At 38.5% G+C, this 18,577-nt stretch overlaps 1 protein-coding gene across 1 annotated transcript; it reads right to left on the bottom strand.

Moving 5' to 3' along the window:
- Positions 1-490: 490 nt before the first annotated feature.
- Positions 491-10,880, bottom strand: GNPNAT1 (glucosamine-phosphate N-acetyltransferase 1). The gene is made up of 6 exons (XM_070749343.1): positions 10,750-10,880; positions 6,158-6,334; positions 5,471-5,533; positions 4,402-4,529; positions 4,254-4,315; positions 491-3,911 (listed from the first exon to the last, which is right to left on the bottom strand). Exons 2-6 carry the CDS (start codon positions 6,327-6,329, stop codon positions 3,764-3,766), a joined length of 573 nt encoding a protein of 190 aa, XP_070605444.1. The 5' UTR covers positions 6,330-6,334; positions 10,750-10,880; the 3' UTR covers positions 491-3,763.
- Positions 10,881-18,577: the final 7,697 nt, after the last annotated feature.

The raw sequence follows: 18,577 nt of genomic DNA, 5'->3' as shown, positions 1-18,577 counted from the left end.
GCTGGTCCTAGGGGAAGAATCTTCTCTGTGGGGACCCTGGCCCTCTGGAATCAGCTCCCCCCGGAGATTCATACTGCCCCCACCCTCCTTGCCTTCCGCAAGAGTCTTAAAACTCATTTATGCTGCCAAGCTTGGGGCCATTAGATCCTTGCCCCTGGCCGATGAATGTATGAGAGAAAGTTGATCGAATGGGAATGATTGTTCTTTATGATTTGGGTTTTTTAAAATTTCATATTTAATTATTTGGATTTAGAATATTATGCATTGTTTTATTATATGTTGTGAGCTGCCCCGAGTCCCTGGAGAGAGGTGGCATAAAAGTCCAATAAATAAATAAATAAATAAATAAATAAAAGTGGACACTGTTACATTTCAGATTATACTTATACAGATGCTGTTAAAATTGATGTGGCTTTCTGGAAGTATACATTATTCTCTGCTATTTAAAAGAAGATACAAAGGCACTGGGCCTCTTCATTCAGATCAAGTATTTATTTTTGAAAGCTTTATTTTGTTGTTTAAAACAATAATAAAGGAGTCTTTAAAAATTAAGTCAAATAATTTGAACGTTCTACAGACATTTATAGTTATTGACTTACCAGTTTCAGCAGTCTGATTGGCACAAGAAAATAAAATTCTGCCTCTGGCTCCCAGCAATTTGTCTACTTGCAGCTTTGGTTTCAGTTTCAGCGGCGTCAAATCATCTGAGGGTCAGGAAGCTGATAATCCATTGCTTGACTTAAAGGCTGTGTTCTGTTTGCTGCAAGGAGGTAAATTGCTGGGAGGCAGAGACCAAAGGGTTGGGTAGGCTGGGAGGGTTTACATTCAGTGTATAAGATGCACCCAAGTTTTCACCCTCTTTTGGGGGGTAAAAAGGGGTGTACTTTGGAGAAAACCCTTAAATCTGACTAATTAAACAGCACTTGTAGACCCCCCCCCAAATAAATTGATATTCATGGCAGGCGGAGAACAACCACACACATCAAATGTACCCTTTTCTCCTTTGTGAAACTGAATCAGAAATTTTTATAAGAATGATTCAGCAAGACAATGAATTCATGTTTAGGTGTACAGTTCAATTTGATTCTTCACAGAGGATGCATATTCTAGTTTGAAATATAATATTCCCTATCCGATGATATTTTTAAAAAACAGGTCACTTTAATAACATTTCCCAAATTATAAGATATAAAATATCTGGCACCAAGAAGAAAACCAATACATCAAAATAATCACAAACCCCATTTATTTAGGTTTTACAGGTTTTTTTGGTAAAATATTGAATAAATAATATTCAAATACCTTCAGAATTAGAATACCTTAAAATATAAATGGTTATCCCTATTTTATGTAGCTATCTGTGATTCATTTTTGGAGCTAATCATTGAAGAAGACTTTACCACATAACCTCACTTATAATGCCCATTATAGTTATTCCTTCAAAATTAGAGGGGAATGGGGAATTGTTCTTGTTACCATCCAATAATATACAGGGGGTGCTAAAAGTATTACTCTTCTGGCTACCTACATTCCTTTAGAAGTGCTCATTCTTCAACTAGAATTTTGCATTTTTAGAAGAGTTTTTAGAGGCAGATGGATGCCTTGTACTTCAGAAACTCTTTAAAAACTCTTTTGCAGAAACAGAACCCACTTGAGACATAGCCCTGATTGATTACTTTTGGACGGTGGATGAGCCAACATGGTGTGTATAATGAAACAAAGTGCTAAATTTATTTCTTCTATAACAAAAATGACAGCATAATGAAAAGTTTTTTGTAGGATCTACTGAGAACATTAACAGACAGAAATTATACTTAATGCAAATAAGATTTTAAGCACAAAATATCTCTCTAAAACACTATATTTTACAGAAAGCATATATTTAAAAATTGATAAATTTTGCATATCCAAGTTTTGTTTCAATTTGTGATACAGTTCAGAACAGACTTCCCAATATTTTGGGAAACAGTACTGACTGGGGATGGTAAGACCTTTGGTTGAACATATCTAAAGGGCACTAAGTTGGAAAAGGCGAAAATGAGGTATTTCAATGGATCAACCCAAGCATAAAATTCCACTTGTAATAATTTCTCTCCATTGTGAGTGCAATAGAACCAATAAAACCACATCTATACTAGGGATTATCCAGTTTGAAGTGCATTAAAGGTCAACATAAAAGAAGACTTGCAAGTTTTTTCCTTGTGACAAAAAATTACAAAAACATTTCCAGAATATTAGTTACTGCTTAGCTGCCAACAAAAAGCAGCACATTACAGAACAATATAAGGTAAGGAAACAAAACCCATCAAATTAAAATTTACTTTGGGCTAGAAGCCATCCTTACCTTGCAAAGTTGACTCATGTCTTAGCTAACAAAACAATGTACAGTGGAACCCCGACATAAGAGCTGCTCTACTTAAGAGCAACTCGAGATAAGAGCTGGGAGGGGAGAGATATTTTTGTTCTACTTACAAGCCCAAATTCGAGATACAAGCGCCAAGGAGCTGTCTCCTGAAGCCAAACGCTAACTTCCGCGTTCGGCTTCAGGAGACAGCTGCGAAGCGGCGCGCGTGTTTTAAAAGGTTGCAGCCGGCCTGGGGGGGCTCGGGGGGGGTGCTTGCAGCTTTCTTTCTTGCTCTTTTTCTTTCTCTCTTTTACCTTCCCTTCCTCTATTTCTTCTTTTCTTTCTCCTTCCCACCTTCTTCCCTCCCTCCCTCCCTCCTTTCACTCATTCCTCTCTTACTCTCCCCTTTCATAAGTTTCCTTGCTTCCTTCCTCTGTTCCTGTCCCTTCCCCCTTTCTTTCTTTCTTTCTTTCTTTCTTGCTTGCTTTCTTTCTTGCTCTTTTTCTTTCTCTCTTTTACCTTCCCTTCCTCTATTTCTTCTTTTCTTTCTCCTTCCCACCTTCTTCCCTCCCTCCCTCCCTTCACTCATTCCTCTCTTACTCTCCCCTTTCATAAGTTTCCTTGCTTCCTTCCTCTGTTCCTGTCCCTTCCCCCTTTCTTTCTTGCTTTCTTTCTTGCTCTTTTTCTTTCTCTCTTTTACCTTCCCTTCCTCTATTTCTTCTTTTCTTTCTCCTTCCCACCTTCTTCCCTCCCTCCCTCCCTTCACTCATTCCTCTCTTACTCTCCCCTTTCATAAGTTTCCTTGCTTCCTTCCTCTGTTCCTGTCCCTTCCCTCTTTCCTTCCTTCCTTCCCACCCTCCGTCCATTCATTCACCCATTCCTCTCTTGATCGCTTAAAGCCGGTCCCTGGTGCAAAAAGGGTTGGGGACCTCTGTCCTACAGGATTGGGTGGCAGAGAAGTTGAACATATGTAAATTTAAAAGTTTAAGAAAGTTTACAAGTTAAGTGAAAGAAACTTCATTATTCATTTATATGTACATGTACATTTCTTCATTAAAAACATGTCTTTCTGCATAATTTAGACTAACTTTGTGAGTTTTTTGAGGGCTGGAACCAATTAAAATTATTTACATTAATTCCTATGGGGAAAAGTCGTTCGAGATAAGAGCTGCTCGACTTAAGAGCCCAGGTCTGGAACGAATTAAACTCGTATCTCGAGGTACCACTGTACTGGTTGAATAGGAAACTTCTTATAACAGGGTACCTCGGAAACAAGGAAACCTAAAATCAAAGTCTGCAGCATAGTAGTCTCATATCTATCCATTATTTATTTGTAGTGAATTTGCTTTCCGAAAAGAGAAGTCAGTAGTACAAGCTCCTCCTCCAATAGTTGATTAAGAGATGACAGCAGAAAATTCTTTAATTGAAGAACCTTTGGTACATATAGTTTTCTTCAGATACTGAGTATCCAAACTTTGTATAAAAAGTTACATTTTTCGGCAGACACTCCAGAGTAATTTTGTAGCAATGCAGTCTCTTGCTTAGCAATGTAAGAGTTGACATCAATCTTTAAAAGAGACAATAAAAAGATGATTAATTTTGCAGGATGTGAGGACAACTATTCGAGACTGCATCTAGTAAGGGGGCATGTCTATTTATACCCACTACTCAAATGATAGTTACGATGACACTGCCGGGCAAACTTAGATGACTGGAAACCTGGCTAGAAGTTGCCTAGAATGAAACTAGTTTTGAATTACCTGTGAAGTGCTACCTATATGCCAGGTGAATACCAGACATTTGGCATGTAAAATGTGTTTGCTCACAGAATTTTGTTAGCATTTAAGAGGCATCCAGACATTACTTAATAGTTCCTAATTATAAGTGATCACAATTATGAATTACTTACAGTTTCCCAAGCTGTTTTCCTCTGCAATCTCCACTTACAACAACATCTTCTATTCTGCCCCTCTGAAAATAAATTACAGTAATACCATTTAAAAAGGTCAAGTTCCAGAATGTATCCAGAATGCATACTTTTTCTTTAGTGTACATACCTTTGCGCACGAGTGAGTGAACTTATGTTCTATGACTAAGGTTGCAGTAGCTACAATCGCTCCTAGCTTAGTATCTTCCACAACTGTAACATAGTAGTCCCCAGATCTCTGCATGTGTTCGAAATTTTCTGTGGAAATGTAGGCAGGAATACGAATACTATTGGTAATGGATTCAACAGTTTCCTCAGTATCAGGCTTTCTTGCAGCTCTGTCATGTTTGCTAGCTCAGGATGCACTGCACCTGAACTGGGACAAGCAGATGAATAGGATTGTGAGAGGATTCTATGGGAAAGGCAAGCATGTGCATTGACAGCATGGTCAAACTGGCAAACTGCCCACAAACTAATTACTTCAGTTGCTAACTAAGCCAGAGCTATAGAGCCTACAAGCCAATTAATCCCTCACTCCCACAATCCGCCTGCAACACAAAAAATAAAAAATGGGCAATTATTTAGGGCTGGGTTCTGGGCAAAATAATGTAGGTGTTTTATTTATTTATTTATTGGATTTGTATGCCGCCCCTCTCCAGAGACTCGAGGTGGCTAACAGTGACAATAAAACAGTGTACAATAGTAATTTGGTATTGATGATTAAAAATCAATTAATATAAAAACCAAACATACATACATACATACCATGCATAGAATTGTAAAGGCCTAGGGGGAAAGAGGATCTCAATTCCCCCATGCCTGGTGGCAGAGGTGGGTTTTAAGTTGTTTACGAAAGGCAAGGAGGGTGGGGGCAGTTCTAATCTCTGGGGGGAGTTGGTTCCAGAGGGCCGGGGCCGCCACAGAGAAGGCTCTTCCCCTGGGTCCCGCCAGGCGTCATTGCTTAGTTGACGGGACCCGGAGAAGATCCACTCTGTGGGACCTAACTGGTCGCTGGGATTCGTGCAGCAGAATCCTCTTCCAACCCACACTCAAAATACAGGAAGCTTTAAGTTGTAAATTATTTTTCCAAACTTTTAAAAGGGGTATCTTAAGGAGTTAATCACTTCAACATTTCTGCCACTGACGCTGACTTTCCTTTTCTATTTTTCCAAATAGCAAAAAATTAAAGAGATACTCACCAAGGAATTGCTGGGGGTTAACAATTCCAGTTTCAGTCAGTTGACCTAGAACTTTTAAAAAGCCTAAAAAGAAATCAATTTATATTTTAGAATGTCCTTAGACAAAGCCATCAATAGCGTATAGAATGAAAACTCTGCAAATATAATAGAACCAATGTCATGACATTTCACATAACAGTAACAAATAACAAACTCCACAAAAATATTTTAAAATGCAGAGAATACACTTAAATGCTTCATTCCAAAATCTTCCAAACAGCAACCAATCTTCAAATGCATCCAAGTCTGCAGCAGCAGCACTGTCTGTGGCCACTACACTTCATGCTCAATTGTTTTACAAATCTTGTCAACATATTATAGAAGGAATTGGGAATGCATTTATAAGAAAATCAAAATATTCAGATTCTGTTGTATCTTTTAATAGGGACCACAGGGTCATATTTTTTTTAATGCTGCATATTATCAGCTTCAAAATGTTACTGTTCTCCACTTGAAAGTCATTTTCATCTGAACTGTTTCTGAATTTTCTCTGGATTAAGAGAAAAAAAATGCTTGGAAGTTTATTTCCTTTACTCTGCTTAGAATCTAGCAAGTCTAAGATTTATATCAATAAACTTGCAATTTCACACAATCATTGCTATGTAATTCAACCACAAAACAATAGAGTAGTTCAAAGTAAATAAATACCTCTATTGATGTCAGCACTGCAAAGAGGTCTTAGAACTAAACCCTCTCCTGGATCCTCAGGAGAAATAGGAGGAGAAAATGTCACAGTATTTTGGGTCCAATCAAGTTCTTTAAGAAGGTGAGGATCATACATTGGTGTGTTCTCGAGTTTTTTTATTGCAGCAGGCATCATGGCAACTGAAATTGAAGCAAGAACCATGGAAAGTGAATTACAACTTAATTCACACATTTGTATTTTATCTTAGGATGGATATATGTTTATCCCAGGCATGTTTAAATTCAGTTAATGTGGACTTACCAACCATGTCTGCTGGAAGTTTGTTCCAAGGATCTACTACTCTTTCAGTAAAATAATATTTTCTCATGTTGCTTTTGATCTTTCCCCCAACTAACTTCAGATTGTGTCCCCTTGTTCTTGTGTTCACTTTCCTATTAAAAACATTTCCCTCCTGAACCTTATTTAACCCTTTAACATATTTAAATGTTTCGATCATGTCCCCCCTTTTCCTTCTGTCCTCCAGACTATACCGATTGAGTTCATTAAGTCTTTCCTGATACGTTTTATGCTTAAGACCTTAAATTAAAATATTAAGCTCAATAGTTGGACAAGGATGGCTATGATGCAACAGAAAGTAAATACTAATGCAATATTTACTTGTCTTTAGCTATATTTGTCAAACTAAAACATAACAGGATCTCAGGTTTAAACATTCCAAGCATTGCATAATAAATTTATACACATGCACACCTCTATGCATGTCTTTTTCATTCTGAAGAAAAATGTATATTTTATATAGAGATATATAGTATAAATATTTTATATAGATATATATAGATAGATATAGATATTTTATACAATTATATATAATTGTATATATATATGACGGTCTTGGTATATCCGGGTTTCTTCCCGTGTAGGATTTGGAAATTTCTGGCGACGTTTCACTCGTCATCTTCAGGCTGGTGTTTCTGTCCTTGTTCTTCAGAATGAAAAAGACATGCATAGAGGTGTGCATATATATATATATATGAGAGAAGGTCTTTGCATATTCAGGTTTCTTCCTGTGTAGGATTCAGTGATTTCTGGCAACGTTTCGATGGTCGCCAGAAATCACTGAATCCTACACGGGAATAAACCTGAAATATATATATACAGTATATTTCGGGTTTATTCCCGTGTAGGATTCAATGATTTCTGGCGACCTCATCGAAACGTTGCCACATTCTGGAGATTGCAATGGCTGTTGCCTCTTCATTTATAAATATACCTGGAACTCACATTTTTAGGACAAATTTTATATATATATTAAAATTGTCCTAAAAATGTGAGTTCCAGGTATATTTATAAATGAAGAGGCAACAGCCATTGCAATCTCCAGAATGTTTTAAAATTTATTAAAAACTACTAAAATTAACTAAGCTTTCGTTAGTCCTTTACTAACGTTGTCAGAGTATTAAAATCCCCATTGAAGACAGTTGATTTCACTTTGCTCATTGACAACTGACTGATGATGGGCCAGTCGCTTATTCAGCTCCAGTAAGAAGGCAAGAGCAAACCACTTCCAAAAATCTTGCCAAGAAAGTTGCACTTACCAAGAATCAAGAATAACTTGAAGGCATTAAAATAGTGGCAAAATGCAGTTTTATTCCTCCCCCAGTTTGGAATAAACCTCTTTGAACCAACTGGGATTTACTTCTACCCAAGACTACATCTTCATTCTTTCCAATGCAATAGGTTGTTGAAAAGATATTACATAAGAGAAATCAGGACTATCTACCTCTGTAAACAGTGTAGGGCAACATTTTGGTGGTAGGAGACACCAAAGAAAGAAAGAAAGAAAGAAAGAAAGAAAGAAAGAAAGAAAGAAAGAAAGAAAGAAAGAAAGAAAGAAAGAAAGAAAGAAAGAAAGAAAGAAAGAAAGAATTAAAAAAAAGTGCATGGGAGAAAAAGAAATAAAATAAAATCCCAATGTAGCCCCACAGCATGCAATAGCTCAATGCAGTGCCATCTCCTCCATTCAGAGGATGGGTGAAGTAGGTAAGATGGACATCTTTTTGATTACTACAGATAAAGCACAAATGGCTAGATATTGAGACAATCTTTCAAACTAAACTTGAATCAAAGAACTAATTTATGCTTATTCTTAGCAACTCTTTAATTAAGCATCTTATGCATCTTATGTACAACAAGGTAGGAGAGGTTGGGAGAGGGTCCAATTCAGAGACATAAAACCAACTACAGAATAGAGAACAAACACTAATGTAGTTCCAGAAGGCTACAAGCAAGACAATGTGGTCCATGAAAGAACAGCTTGTCTTAATGACAGAACGCCACATGCAAGGGAAAGGATTGAAAGACCACAAAAGCTATTTTTTTGCCTGTGTTTAATTACTGCATTTCCATGCAACTTTTGAAACCAAGTACTTTTTAAAAAAATGGCTTATGATGTGTCATGGCAATAAGAACATAAGAAGAGCCATGATGAATTGGGCCCAAGCCCATCGAGTCCAGCATTCTGTGTCACACAGTGGCCCACCAATTGTACATGGAGATCTTGAGCAGAAAGAGAGGGCAAAACCCTCCCTTTCCCTTGACCCCCCAACAAATGGTACCCAAGGGAATCCTACCTGCCTCAACTAACATAGAGGTGACACTTGGACATCCGTTTCAATAACCACCGATACAATAACAACTTATAGGATTTTTTTTAAAAAAAAATCTCTATTCTGAAAGAAATGTTGAGGATATTTATCAAATTCATGTGCCACTTATTTCATTCTGAGAAGCTATTCTGGAGTTTAACAGCACAAGATAAAAGAATAATATTGTAACACTTTTATTGTGGGGTCCCTGATGCTGTCTGAGCTTGGTTCCAAGTAAGGAACCATTAAGATGACTTCCACCAATACCAGCAGGGCAAGCCACTAGTTAGTACATAAAAAGGAATAAACTCTACTTCCTGCTAGCATAGAAACATAGAAAATTAACAGCAGAAAAAGACCTTATGGTCCATCTAGTCTGCCCTTATACTATTTCCTGTATTTGTATCTTAGGATGGATATATGTTTATCCCAGGCATGTTTAAATTCAGTTACTGTGGATTTACCAAGCACATCTGCTGGAAGTTTGTTCTAAGCATCTACTACTCTTTCAGTAAAATAATATTTTCTCAAGTTGCTTCTGATCTTTCCCTCAACTAACCTCAGATTGTGCCTTGTTCTTGTGTTCACTTTCCTATTAAAAACACTTCCCTCCTGAACGTCATTTAACCCTTTAACATATTTAAATGTTTCGATCATGTCCCTCCTTTCCCTTCTGTACAGATTGAGTTCTTTAAGTCTTTCCTGATAAGCACTGATGCAGCTTACCATTTTGATAATCCTGCAAGAAAACGGCTGAGCGCAAGGAGCTGCAAAGAACCCCCCCCCTTTCAGTCCTGAGCTACAAATATTCCATACATCTGGGAGCTGAAGTCCAGATATGTGCACAAGCAATAAAAAAGGCAGAGAAAGCAAACAAGGAAATGGACTGCTATAATTCTGCATTATTTGTCAATTAAGACAAGGCATAACGGATGGAAGCTGACCAAGGAGAGATTCAACCTGGAGATAAGGAGGAACTTTCTGATGGTGAAAGCGTTGATCAACCAGTGGAACAGCTTTTGCCTGCGGAGGTTGTGGATGCCCCAACACCTGGGACTTTCAAGGGGAGAGTGACCTCCATTTGTCTGGAATGGTGTAGGGACTCCTGCTTGAGCAGGGGTGGGAGGTTTATTTATTAATTTATTAATTAGATTTGTATGCTGCCCAATCCCATAGGACTCAGGATGGCTAGATAACCTACAAGACCCTTTCCAACTCTTAATAATCTGTAATTACTTGAGAGTTGACTAATTATGTACAAAGTAATTATAAATGACAGAGAAAAATGCTTTTCCTGGGCTCCCATTATATTATCCATCTACAGTATATACACTTAGCATTACTGATAGACCAGAAGGTGGGCACTAAAAAGTGTTTGACTGCCCTTAAGATTCTTAAAGATTCTTCTGTGAAAAGAAAGAGAGAGAGAAAGCAGCAAACGACCCTTGCCATTACAGTATAGCTTTTCAGGAGAATTTAATTATTTTATATCAGGATAATTTAAATAACGTGCCAGGCTGACTCAGGATGTGGAGGGCATCTTAAGCGGCCCGGAGCTGCCGCTCGGGTCCACCAAAGGCCCCCAATCCATCCGGGACGCTAGAGACCCTCCTTAGGAGTCCTCATCGCCGACGCTCCGCTTTGACCCCGCAGGAATCCCGGAGAAAGCCGAACTGCGGCGTTTGCATAGCCGCTCGGCGGCAACTTTCCCCCTCACGCAATCACGATGCGACGCGCCAGTGAGGATAAGAGCAGACCCGAGGGAAAGGAAGGCGCTCTGCCCATGGTCAGAGGCGCTCTTGGTTACACCGGCCAGCGCACCTTCCGTTGGGAAAACAGCTAACGGGGCTACGAGCGTCGCCCGCGAGAGCGCCCACTTTTTCCGCCTCACACATCTCCCCACCCCACTCCCCACCCCCAACAACCGCGCGCGCACGTCAACCACTCACCCCCTAACGGACACCCCAGCTCACGCTTTTCCTCCGTCGCGCGCGCTCTCCCGCTTACACGCTACCGGCTTCCAAGGCAAAGCTCCGGCTTCACCCTCCCAGCGCGCAGGCGCAACTCAGACCGACGTGGCAACTCCGGGAGGGCGGGCCGAGGCTTCTCCTTTCAGACTCAAGGGGTGGTGAAAGCGACCAATCGGAAACCTCCATCGTTGCACCTCCTCACTTCGTAACCCTCGCGAGCTGGGAAAATGGCATATGCCTGTCCACGCGGGGGCGCGCATGCGTGGCAGTGTTTTGGGGTTTTTTTACGCTTGGTACGTTGTTTCCCCGTCTGTTTTCTTCCACAGAATAGAATAGAATAGAATAGAACAGAACATAATTTCTTTATTGGCCAAGTGTGATGGATTGGTCCTTAGCCGCTTTAAATTATGCCACTGTAAAAAGTTGGCAAAAGAGTTGGCTGATTTTAAGCCAAAATTAGGCCTATACGTTTATTGCACTTCAACTCCCGCTATTCCTGTTTAGTCTTGTCGTGGTGCCTAACGTCCCCTATCCAATTGTCTTTCCTTTTCTCATATATCATATATATTCTCTCCCTCTCATCTACTTCTCTTCTTTGTTACTTACTATCCTTGTATATATTACTTAATGTCTATTTTCTTCCATATGTATTGTATATTGGACAAAGAATAAATAAATAAAATAAATTAATTCTGGGAGCTGTAGGCCTGGTCGGTGATGAAAAATCTCAATGACCACTAGATGGCAGCAAAGAGCCAGAGTTCGCTGTATTTCCTTGCCTTCTATTTGTAGCGGTTACTCAGATATTTGCAACCCATATTTGGTATGGTACGGTGTGATTAATTTAATTTAGTTTATTAAATTTATAGGCCGCCCAATTCCTTCCGGATTAGTATGTGCATCTGCACAGTTCCTGTTAGATTCATAGGATGTGCACAATTAAGGAGAACTTTCCCCAACTTGGTGACATTCAGATATATTGAAATATACTGCTCAAAAACATAAAGGGAACACTCAAATAACACATCCTAGATCTGAATGAATAAAATATTGTCATCGAATACTTTGTTCTGTACAAAGTTGAATGTGCACAACAGCATGTGAAATTGATTGTCAATCAGTGTTGCTTCCAAAGTGGACAGTTTGATTTCACAGAAGTTTGATTTACTTATATTGTTATACTGTATTGTGTTATTGAGTTATATTGTGTTGTTTAAATGTTCCCTTTATTTTTTTTGAGCAGTGTATATAACACCCATTATTTTGGCAGTGGTTTGCTCCCCAAGCTTATTTCAATTTAATTTCTGAACCTTTGGTTACCGCACTAGGTAACATCATCAGCTGGATTTTCTTGTCCCATTCTGTCTTGGGCTTCCAGGTTATTTTATTGGATTATTGAGCAAAGGCATCATTGCTCAATATTTCGATGGGGAACCATCTAGGAATCCCAGGTTGGAAATCCAGGGACTGAAAGGAAAGCAATAGCAAATCACTTCTGTAAGGTTGCCAAGATAATTGCAGAGTTGCAGTCTCATAGCATTTATGGTTTTTAAAAATTCAAATCTCAAAACCATCGTAATGTTTACTACTGATCGTTATTGTTATTTATCTTTATGATTGCTGCTATATTAACTTATAATAACCCAGAGTTACAGGTGAGATAGGTATCCATATAAATTGTTAAAATAAATAAAATGAATAAATCAAGCTGAAGCTGAGTGCCATAGCATCTGTTTATTATTTTAATTGGAAACTTAGGACAAGCATATCACCTACTTGTGAGCTACAATTCCTTATCGCAGTTGGCATACAGAGGCATGCATAAATGTACACAACAGTTTAGTAGTTCCATGATGGATTTCTTCTTTTCTGTGTCTTTCATCTAGTACTATTTCTTCATTCTCATGAGTCACCTATTACTATGGAAACATCCAAAATGATTCAGCTTTTCAAGTAGACAATCCATCAGCGTAACCCAAATGTTCATTTCTAGACTAGGCACACCCAAAAGATCCCTGCTCTTTCTCCCACAGAGCTCAAATATTATTAGTAAACTCTATGGAAACAGTAAACTAGCCCTTCCTTTGCTTGATACTTTTCAGTTATAATAGACTACATTCCCTATCATTCCCAACCTCCATAAATGTTTATTCCATGCATTATCAAATAGGATCCTGTAAAGCTGAGGTCTTAAAACTTGGCAACTTTAAGACTTGTGGACTTCCAACTCCCAGAATTCTGGGAGTTGAAGTCCACAAGTAAGGGTGATTGAAGGATACAAAATATTCCCAAGGAAAACACACAAGAGGTCAGTGAAACAGCGCCCTTAATTTACTGAGAAATGAGAATGGTTAATAAATGGAATAGCTTGCCTCCCAAAGTTCTATTCTATTCTATTTATTTTATCCTATCCTATTCTTGATTAATTTGAGCCTGAGAGTGCAGTTGAGATTGTTTGGATAAGAAAGGAAGGAAGGAAGGAAGGAAGACAGACAGACAGACAAGGAAGGAAAAGAAAGAAAGAAAAAGGGAAAGAAGGAAGGAAAGAAAGAAAGAAAGAAAGAGGAAGGGAGGGAGAAAGAAAGAAAAAGGAAGGAAAGAAAGAAAGAAAGAAAAAGGAAGGAAGGAAGAGAGGAAGGAAGGAAGGGGAAGAAAGGAAGGAAAGAAAGAAAAGAAAGAAAAAGGAAGGAAAGAAGGAAAGAGAAAGAAAAAGGAAGGAAGAGAGGAAGGAAGGAAGGAAGGGGAAGGAAAGAAAGGAAGGAATGAAAGAGAAAGAAAGAAAGAAAGAAAAAGAAAGAGAAAGCAGAGATTGTGTGTATGGGGAAGTGGAGGTTGCTATGGATTTATCAAACTAGACAGAAGGTCTCATGAATGATAGAATATATTATAGATAGAACATTTGTGGAGGTGAAACCTAGTGAGAATGGGAGATTCTGACACTTAGGAAAAGTCAAGATGGCAGGGTTTCCAAAATATCTCACTAACCTTGCTGATAGTTTCATTTTTTAGAAAGCTGAAGAATACACAAGGGGATCTGTCACGTCTAACCAATAGGGAAGAATTTGTTGAAGAAATAAAGACAGTTGCAACCTTGGGAGAAGTGATCATATTATTATAGAGTTTAGAATATTACCAAAAGAGAAATTAGAGCATAATCATATGCGAAACTAGATTTTAGGACAGCTAATTTGAAACTTAAAAGAAATCCTAGGAGGATCCCATGGACCAAAATCTATTTTGTGACATCAGATTTTTTTTATGAAACTCACCCAATTTTTTAAGAGGGAAAAAGTAACACCCATACAATATATTTATCTTTTGCTATGGATACTGATTTATGCACTGCAGATTCTATGTGACATTTTTCCACAACTTAATGTCTTGCAGATTTTTGGAGTTAAAATTTCTATCCAGCTCATTAAGTATGACCACCACATTGTGGGGATTAATAGAAATTATGATTTCAAAGCTAGGGTAAGGAAACCTAAATCTTTGTTTCATGTTTTAATTCTCTAATACATTCCCTTCGGTGGGAAATATTTGTAAGTGCCTTTAAGTGTTCTTGTAAGTGAACACAAGAACAAGGGGGCACAATCTGAGGTTAGTTGGGGGAAAGATCAAAAGCAACATGAGAAAATATTATTTTACTGAAAGAGTAGTAGATCCTTGGAACAAACTTCCAGCAGACGTGGTAGATAAATCCACAGTAACTGAATTTAAACATGCCTGGGATAAACATATATCCATCCTAAGATAAAATACAGAAAATAGTATAAGGGCAGACTAGATGGACCATGGGGTCTTTTTCTGCCGTCAGACTTCTATGTTTCTAAAAATTCTCCATAGGAATCACATGTGCTGGTTGGTTTTAGATGGCATTTTCATCCATTTTCTGGAATAGCTGACATTTTAAAACATCCCTCGTGTTTCAATGAATGTCTTAATAGGAAGATCTCCAGCCCTAACTCCCCCCTGCTAACTTTTTCTTAAGGATAGAAGTTTAGCAATAAGGGCTTTGTAAAAGGAATTTATCCAAAGAAATGTAGAGTGGAATCACAGAAACATACCTTTCTAAAGTTCCTTAATGATATCTAGTACAGTGTTTCCCAACCTTGGCAACTTGAAGACATCTGGACTTCAACTCCCAGAATTCCCCAGCCAGCATTTGCTGGCTGGGGAATTCTGGGAGTTGAAGTCCAAATGTCTTCAAGTTGCCAAGGTTGGGAAACACTGATCTAGTACACTGTTTCCCAAACTTAAGGGAAATATTTCTATCCGAAACTTAAGGGAAGTTATGCATTTAAGGGGCATCATAAGTGCACCATTGTGCCTACTGTCCCTGTCCTACTGTCCTATTGCCTAATTTACCTGTACCTACTTTGCTAATGTTTATGTTTATACCAATACCTACTATCTTGTACATGCTTGACAAATAAATAAATAAAATAAAATAAACTTGGCAATTTCCAACTGTGTGGACTTCAAATCCCAGAATTCCATAGCCAACAAGGCCCTCATTGAGAATTCTGGAAATTGATTGACATACCTGAAAGTTGCTGTGGTTGTAAAACATAGGTTTGGTCCAAGTCAAAAAAGGCATCACTGAAACATCTTGATTATTGCTATAGAAAAATTGAATAGCTAAATGATGAGCATTTAGTCCTTAATTTTTACACAATTATATTGCAAATGTCAAATAATGATCAAGTTCAAATATCATGCTAAACCTGGGATTGATTTTACACAACAGAGTAAATCATATAGTTTCTTTGGTTGTGATGTGAAGTGTTGTGTGAAGTCGGCCGCTGTGCTCTGTAAATATGGTAATTCAAAATGGAATTTGACTTCCTGAATTTTTCCCAAGACAAAATTCCCTTAGGAACAAATAAACTTTCTGTTCCTACTAGAGTGGGATTGGGGAAGCAAAAGGGTGGGGAGGGAAACAGGAAATACCATGAGATTCCGTAAGGGAGGAATTTGAGATAAGTTTAATCAACACTGTCTTTATGATCCAGGCATCTGTTGTTACATTGATCATTCCATTCCTTGGGTATTAGGTATAATATAACGGCAAAAACTTTTTTTCCCTGTTTTATATCTTGTATCACTTGAAGAAGCAACAAAGATGATTAGGGGACTGGAGGCTAAAATATATGAAGAACGGTTGCAGGAAATGGACATGTCTCGTTTAATGAAAAGAAGGAGCAGGAGGGACATGATAGCAGTGCTCCAATATTTCAGGGGTTGACACAAAGAAGATGGAGTCAACCTATTCTCCAAAGCACCTGAGGGTAGAACAAGAAGCAATGGGGGGAAACTAAACAAAGAGATAAGCTACTTAGAATTAAGGAGAAATTTTCTGACAGTTAGAACAATTAATCAGTGGAACAACTTGCCTACAGAAGTTGTGAATGCTCCAACACTGGAAGTTTTAAAGAAGAGGTTGGATAACCATCTGTCTGAAGTGGTGTAGGGTTTCCTGCCTAGGCAGGGGGTTGGACTAGAAGACCTCCAGGGTCCCTTCCAACTCTGTTGTTGTTGTTGTTGTTGTTGTTGTTGTTGTTGTTGTTCTTCTTCTTCTTCTTCTTCTTCTTCTTCTTCTTCTTCTTCTTCTTCTTCTTCTTCTTCTTCTTCTTCTTCTTCTTCTTCTTCTTCTTCTTCTTCTTCTTCTTCTTCTCTGTTCCAATTCTACATGAATTGTTAATGGTTTAATGTCCAGACAAGGCCAAATTTCAATGGCAGTTTTGTGAATCATACCTAACTTGCCAGGAAGGATGGATGGATGGTTCAATAGGAAAAGCAGTGGGGAGATGAAAGAAAATGTAATATGAGGTACTGTACCTATGACAGTGACACAATAAAAAATATTCCAAAGTATAAAGATCTTGTTTAGATGGAGAAAGAATTTTGTATTCCGAAAAAAACAATTACACCATGGTTTTGAATGCTGAGGAAATTTTGACATTCCCAGTTAGAAGTTCCACACAATAAGTAACAACGGTTCAATTATTCCATTGTAAACAGATACCCAGAATGAAACACGAACGCAAGACCTCAAAAACAGCTGACTGGGATAATTTTATAACTCCTTATTACTCACTGCAGACTTGCTTCATTGTGGTTTGTTCGATGTGTTGCAAGTAGCTGAATTCATATAATGCATTATAACAAAATAAAACAAATCGTGTTAAAGCTTACGGAGTTAAATGAACTTCCTGTTTAAAAGCATTTAGGGGCCAAAATTCATAAGTGAAATGTCTTTCCTCCCAATGTGACTTTTTAAAATCTTATCTATTCCCGTGTTTCTCTAGTTAAATTAGAAAAGTTTTATAATTGTGTTTATGTAGCTAAATGAGATGATGCAGTTCATATTATAGTGATAATGGTAATCTGACATTCTGCAGCATTCTCCCCTGATCTGGGGTCCTCCTGGAGTGTTGTTTCCAAAATTTGAGAATTCTAAAAGTTGGGACTCTTCATATATCTAGGAATGTTTCATAGATTGCTTCTGATAAGAAAAATACACAATGCCCACTTGTCCAGTTGTCAATAAATGCACAGCTAGCCTAGGAAACAACTCTCTGAGACGCCTTCTAAATAGACCACCCTGCATCAGGAATAACTAAATAGGTTGATTGCGCCAGTACATTGTTTGTAACTCCAAGATAGTAAGTAGTAAGTAGGCTTGCGATAGAGTCTCCAGATTATAGACCCTGCCTCACATATCGTAGACCATTATAAACTAGGGGTGAAATCCACCAGGTTCTAACTAGTTCTGGAGAACCAGAAGCAGAAATTTTGAGCCAGCAAAATCTCATCCTCTTTTGTCCATTCTCGGGACCCAGAAGTTTCCTCATGAACCAATCTCAAATCTTCTTTGGCCCCCAAAGTGGTTCTATCAAAGGATCTTACTTGGCCAGAATTGTTCTGTTTCTAATCCTAGGGGATATTCTATAGGAAGCATACATATGTAAACAACAGTCCCACCCCCATTTATTATCAACAATCTCACATTCCAAGATATGCTATCTCTGGACAGGAATGGAATGTTGACATTATTTCTGGTGCAATTCTTGTAAATTATAATCGTTCTGATTAAGAGCCGGGATGGGAAAGCTCTACCAATACAGCTAAATGCTGAGGAATGGATGGACTCCAGATCCAGCCACATCTGGACGGCCACTGGTTCTCTTTCTCTGATTTAGAAAGTGGCATGTTTCCTGTAGTTATGTTTCTTATTCTATCTCATGCCAAAGACAATGAAGTACAGTGGTACCTCTACTTACGAACTTAATTCATGTCGTGACCAGGTTCTTAAGTAGAAAAGTTTGTAAGAAGAAGCAATTTTTCCCATAGGAATCAATGGAAAAACAAACAATGCCTGCGATTGGGGAAACCATAGGGAGGGTGGAGGCCCTGTTTCCTCCCAGGAGATTCCTAGAGGCCCCATGGAGGCTTCTCCCTGCCATTTCTGGCCCTGTTTCCTCCTAGGAGATTCCTAGAGAGGCCCCACAGAGGCTTCTTCCTGCCATTTCTGGCCCTGTTTCCTCCCATGAGATTGCTAGAGAGGCCTCACGGAGGCTCGGGTTTGTAAGTAGAAAATGGTTATTGAGAAAAGGCCAAAAAAATATTGAAGACTTGGGTTCTTATCTAGAAAAGTTCGTAAGTAGAAGCATTCTTAGGTAGAGGTACCAGTGTAACTCGATTGTTGTTGAGATGAAAGAATTCTGCCATCTTCCCTTCCATCTGCTTAATAATCAGCAACGGGTTGCTACTGGTACCGATCAGGACACTGCACTGATAGTGA

Source organism: Erythrolamprus reginae, chromosome 1 (assembly GCF_031021105.1).
Source record: "Erythrolamprus reginae isolate rEryReg1 chromosome 1, rEryReg1.hap1, whole genome shotgun sequence".
Taxonomy (NCBI): domain Eukaryota; kingdom Metazoa; phylum Chordata; class Lepidosauria; order Squamata; family Dipsadidae; genus Erythrolamprus; species Erythrolamprus reginae.
Note: the sequence above shows the minus strand (reverse complement) of the source record. Positions and strands in the feature narration are given on the sequence as shown.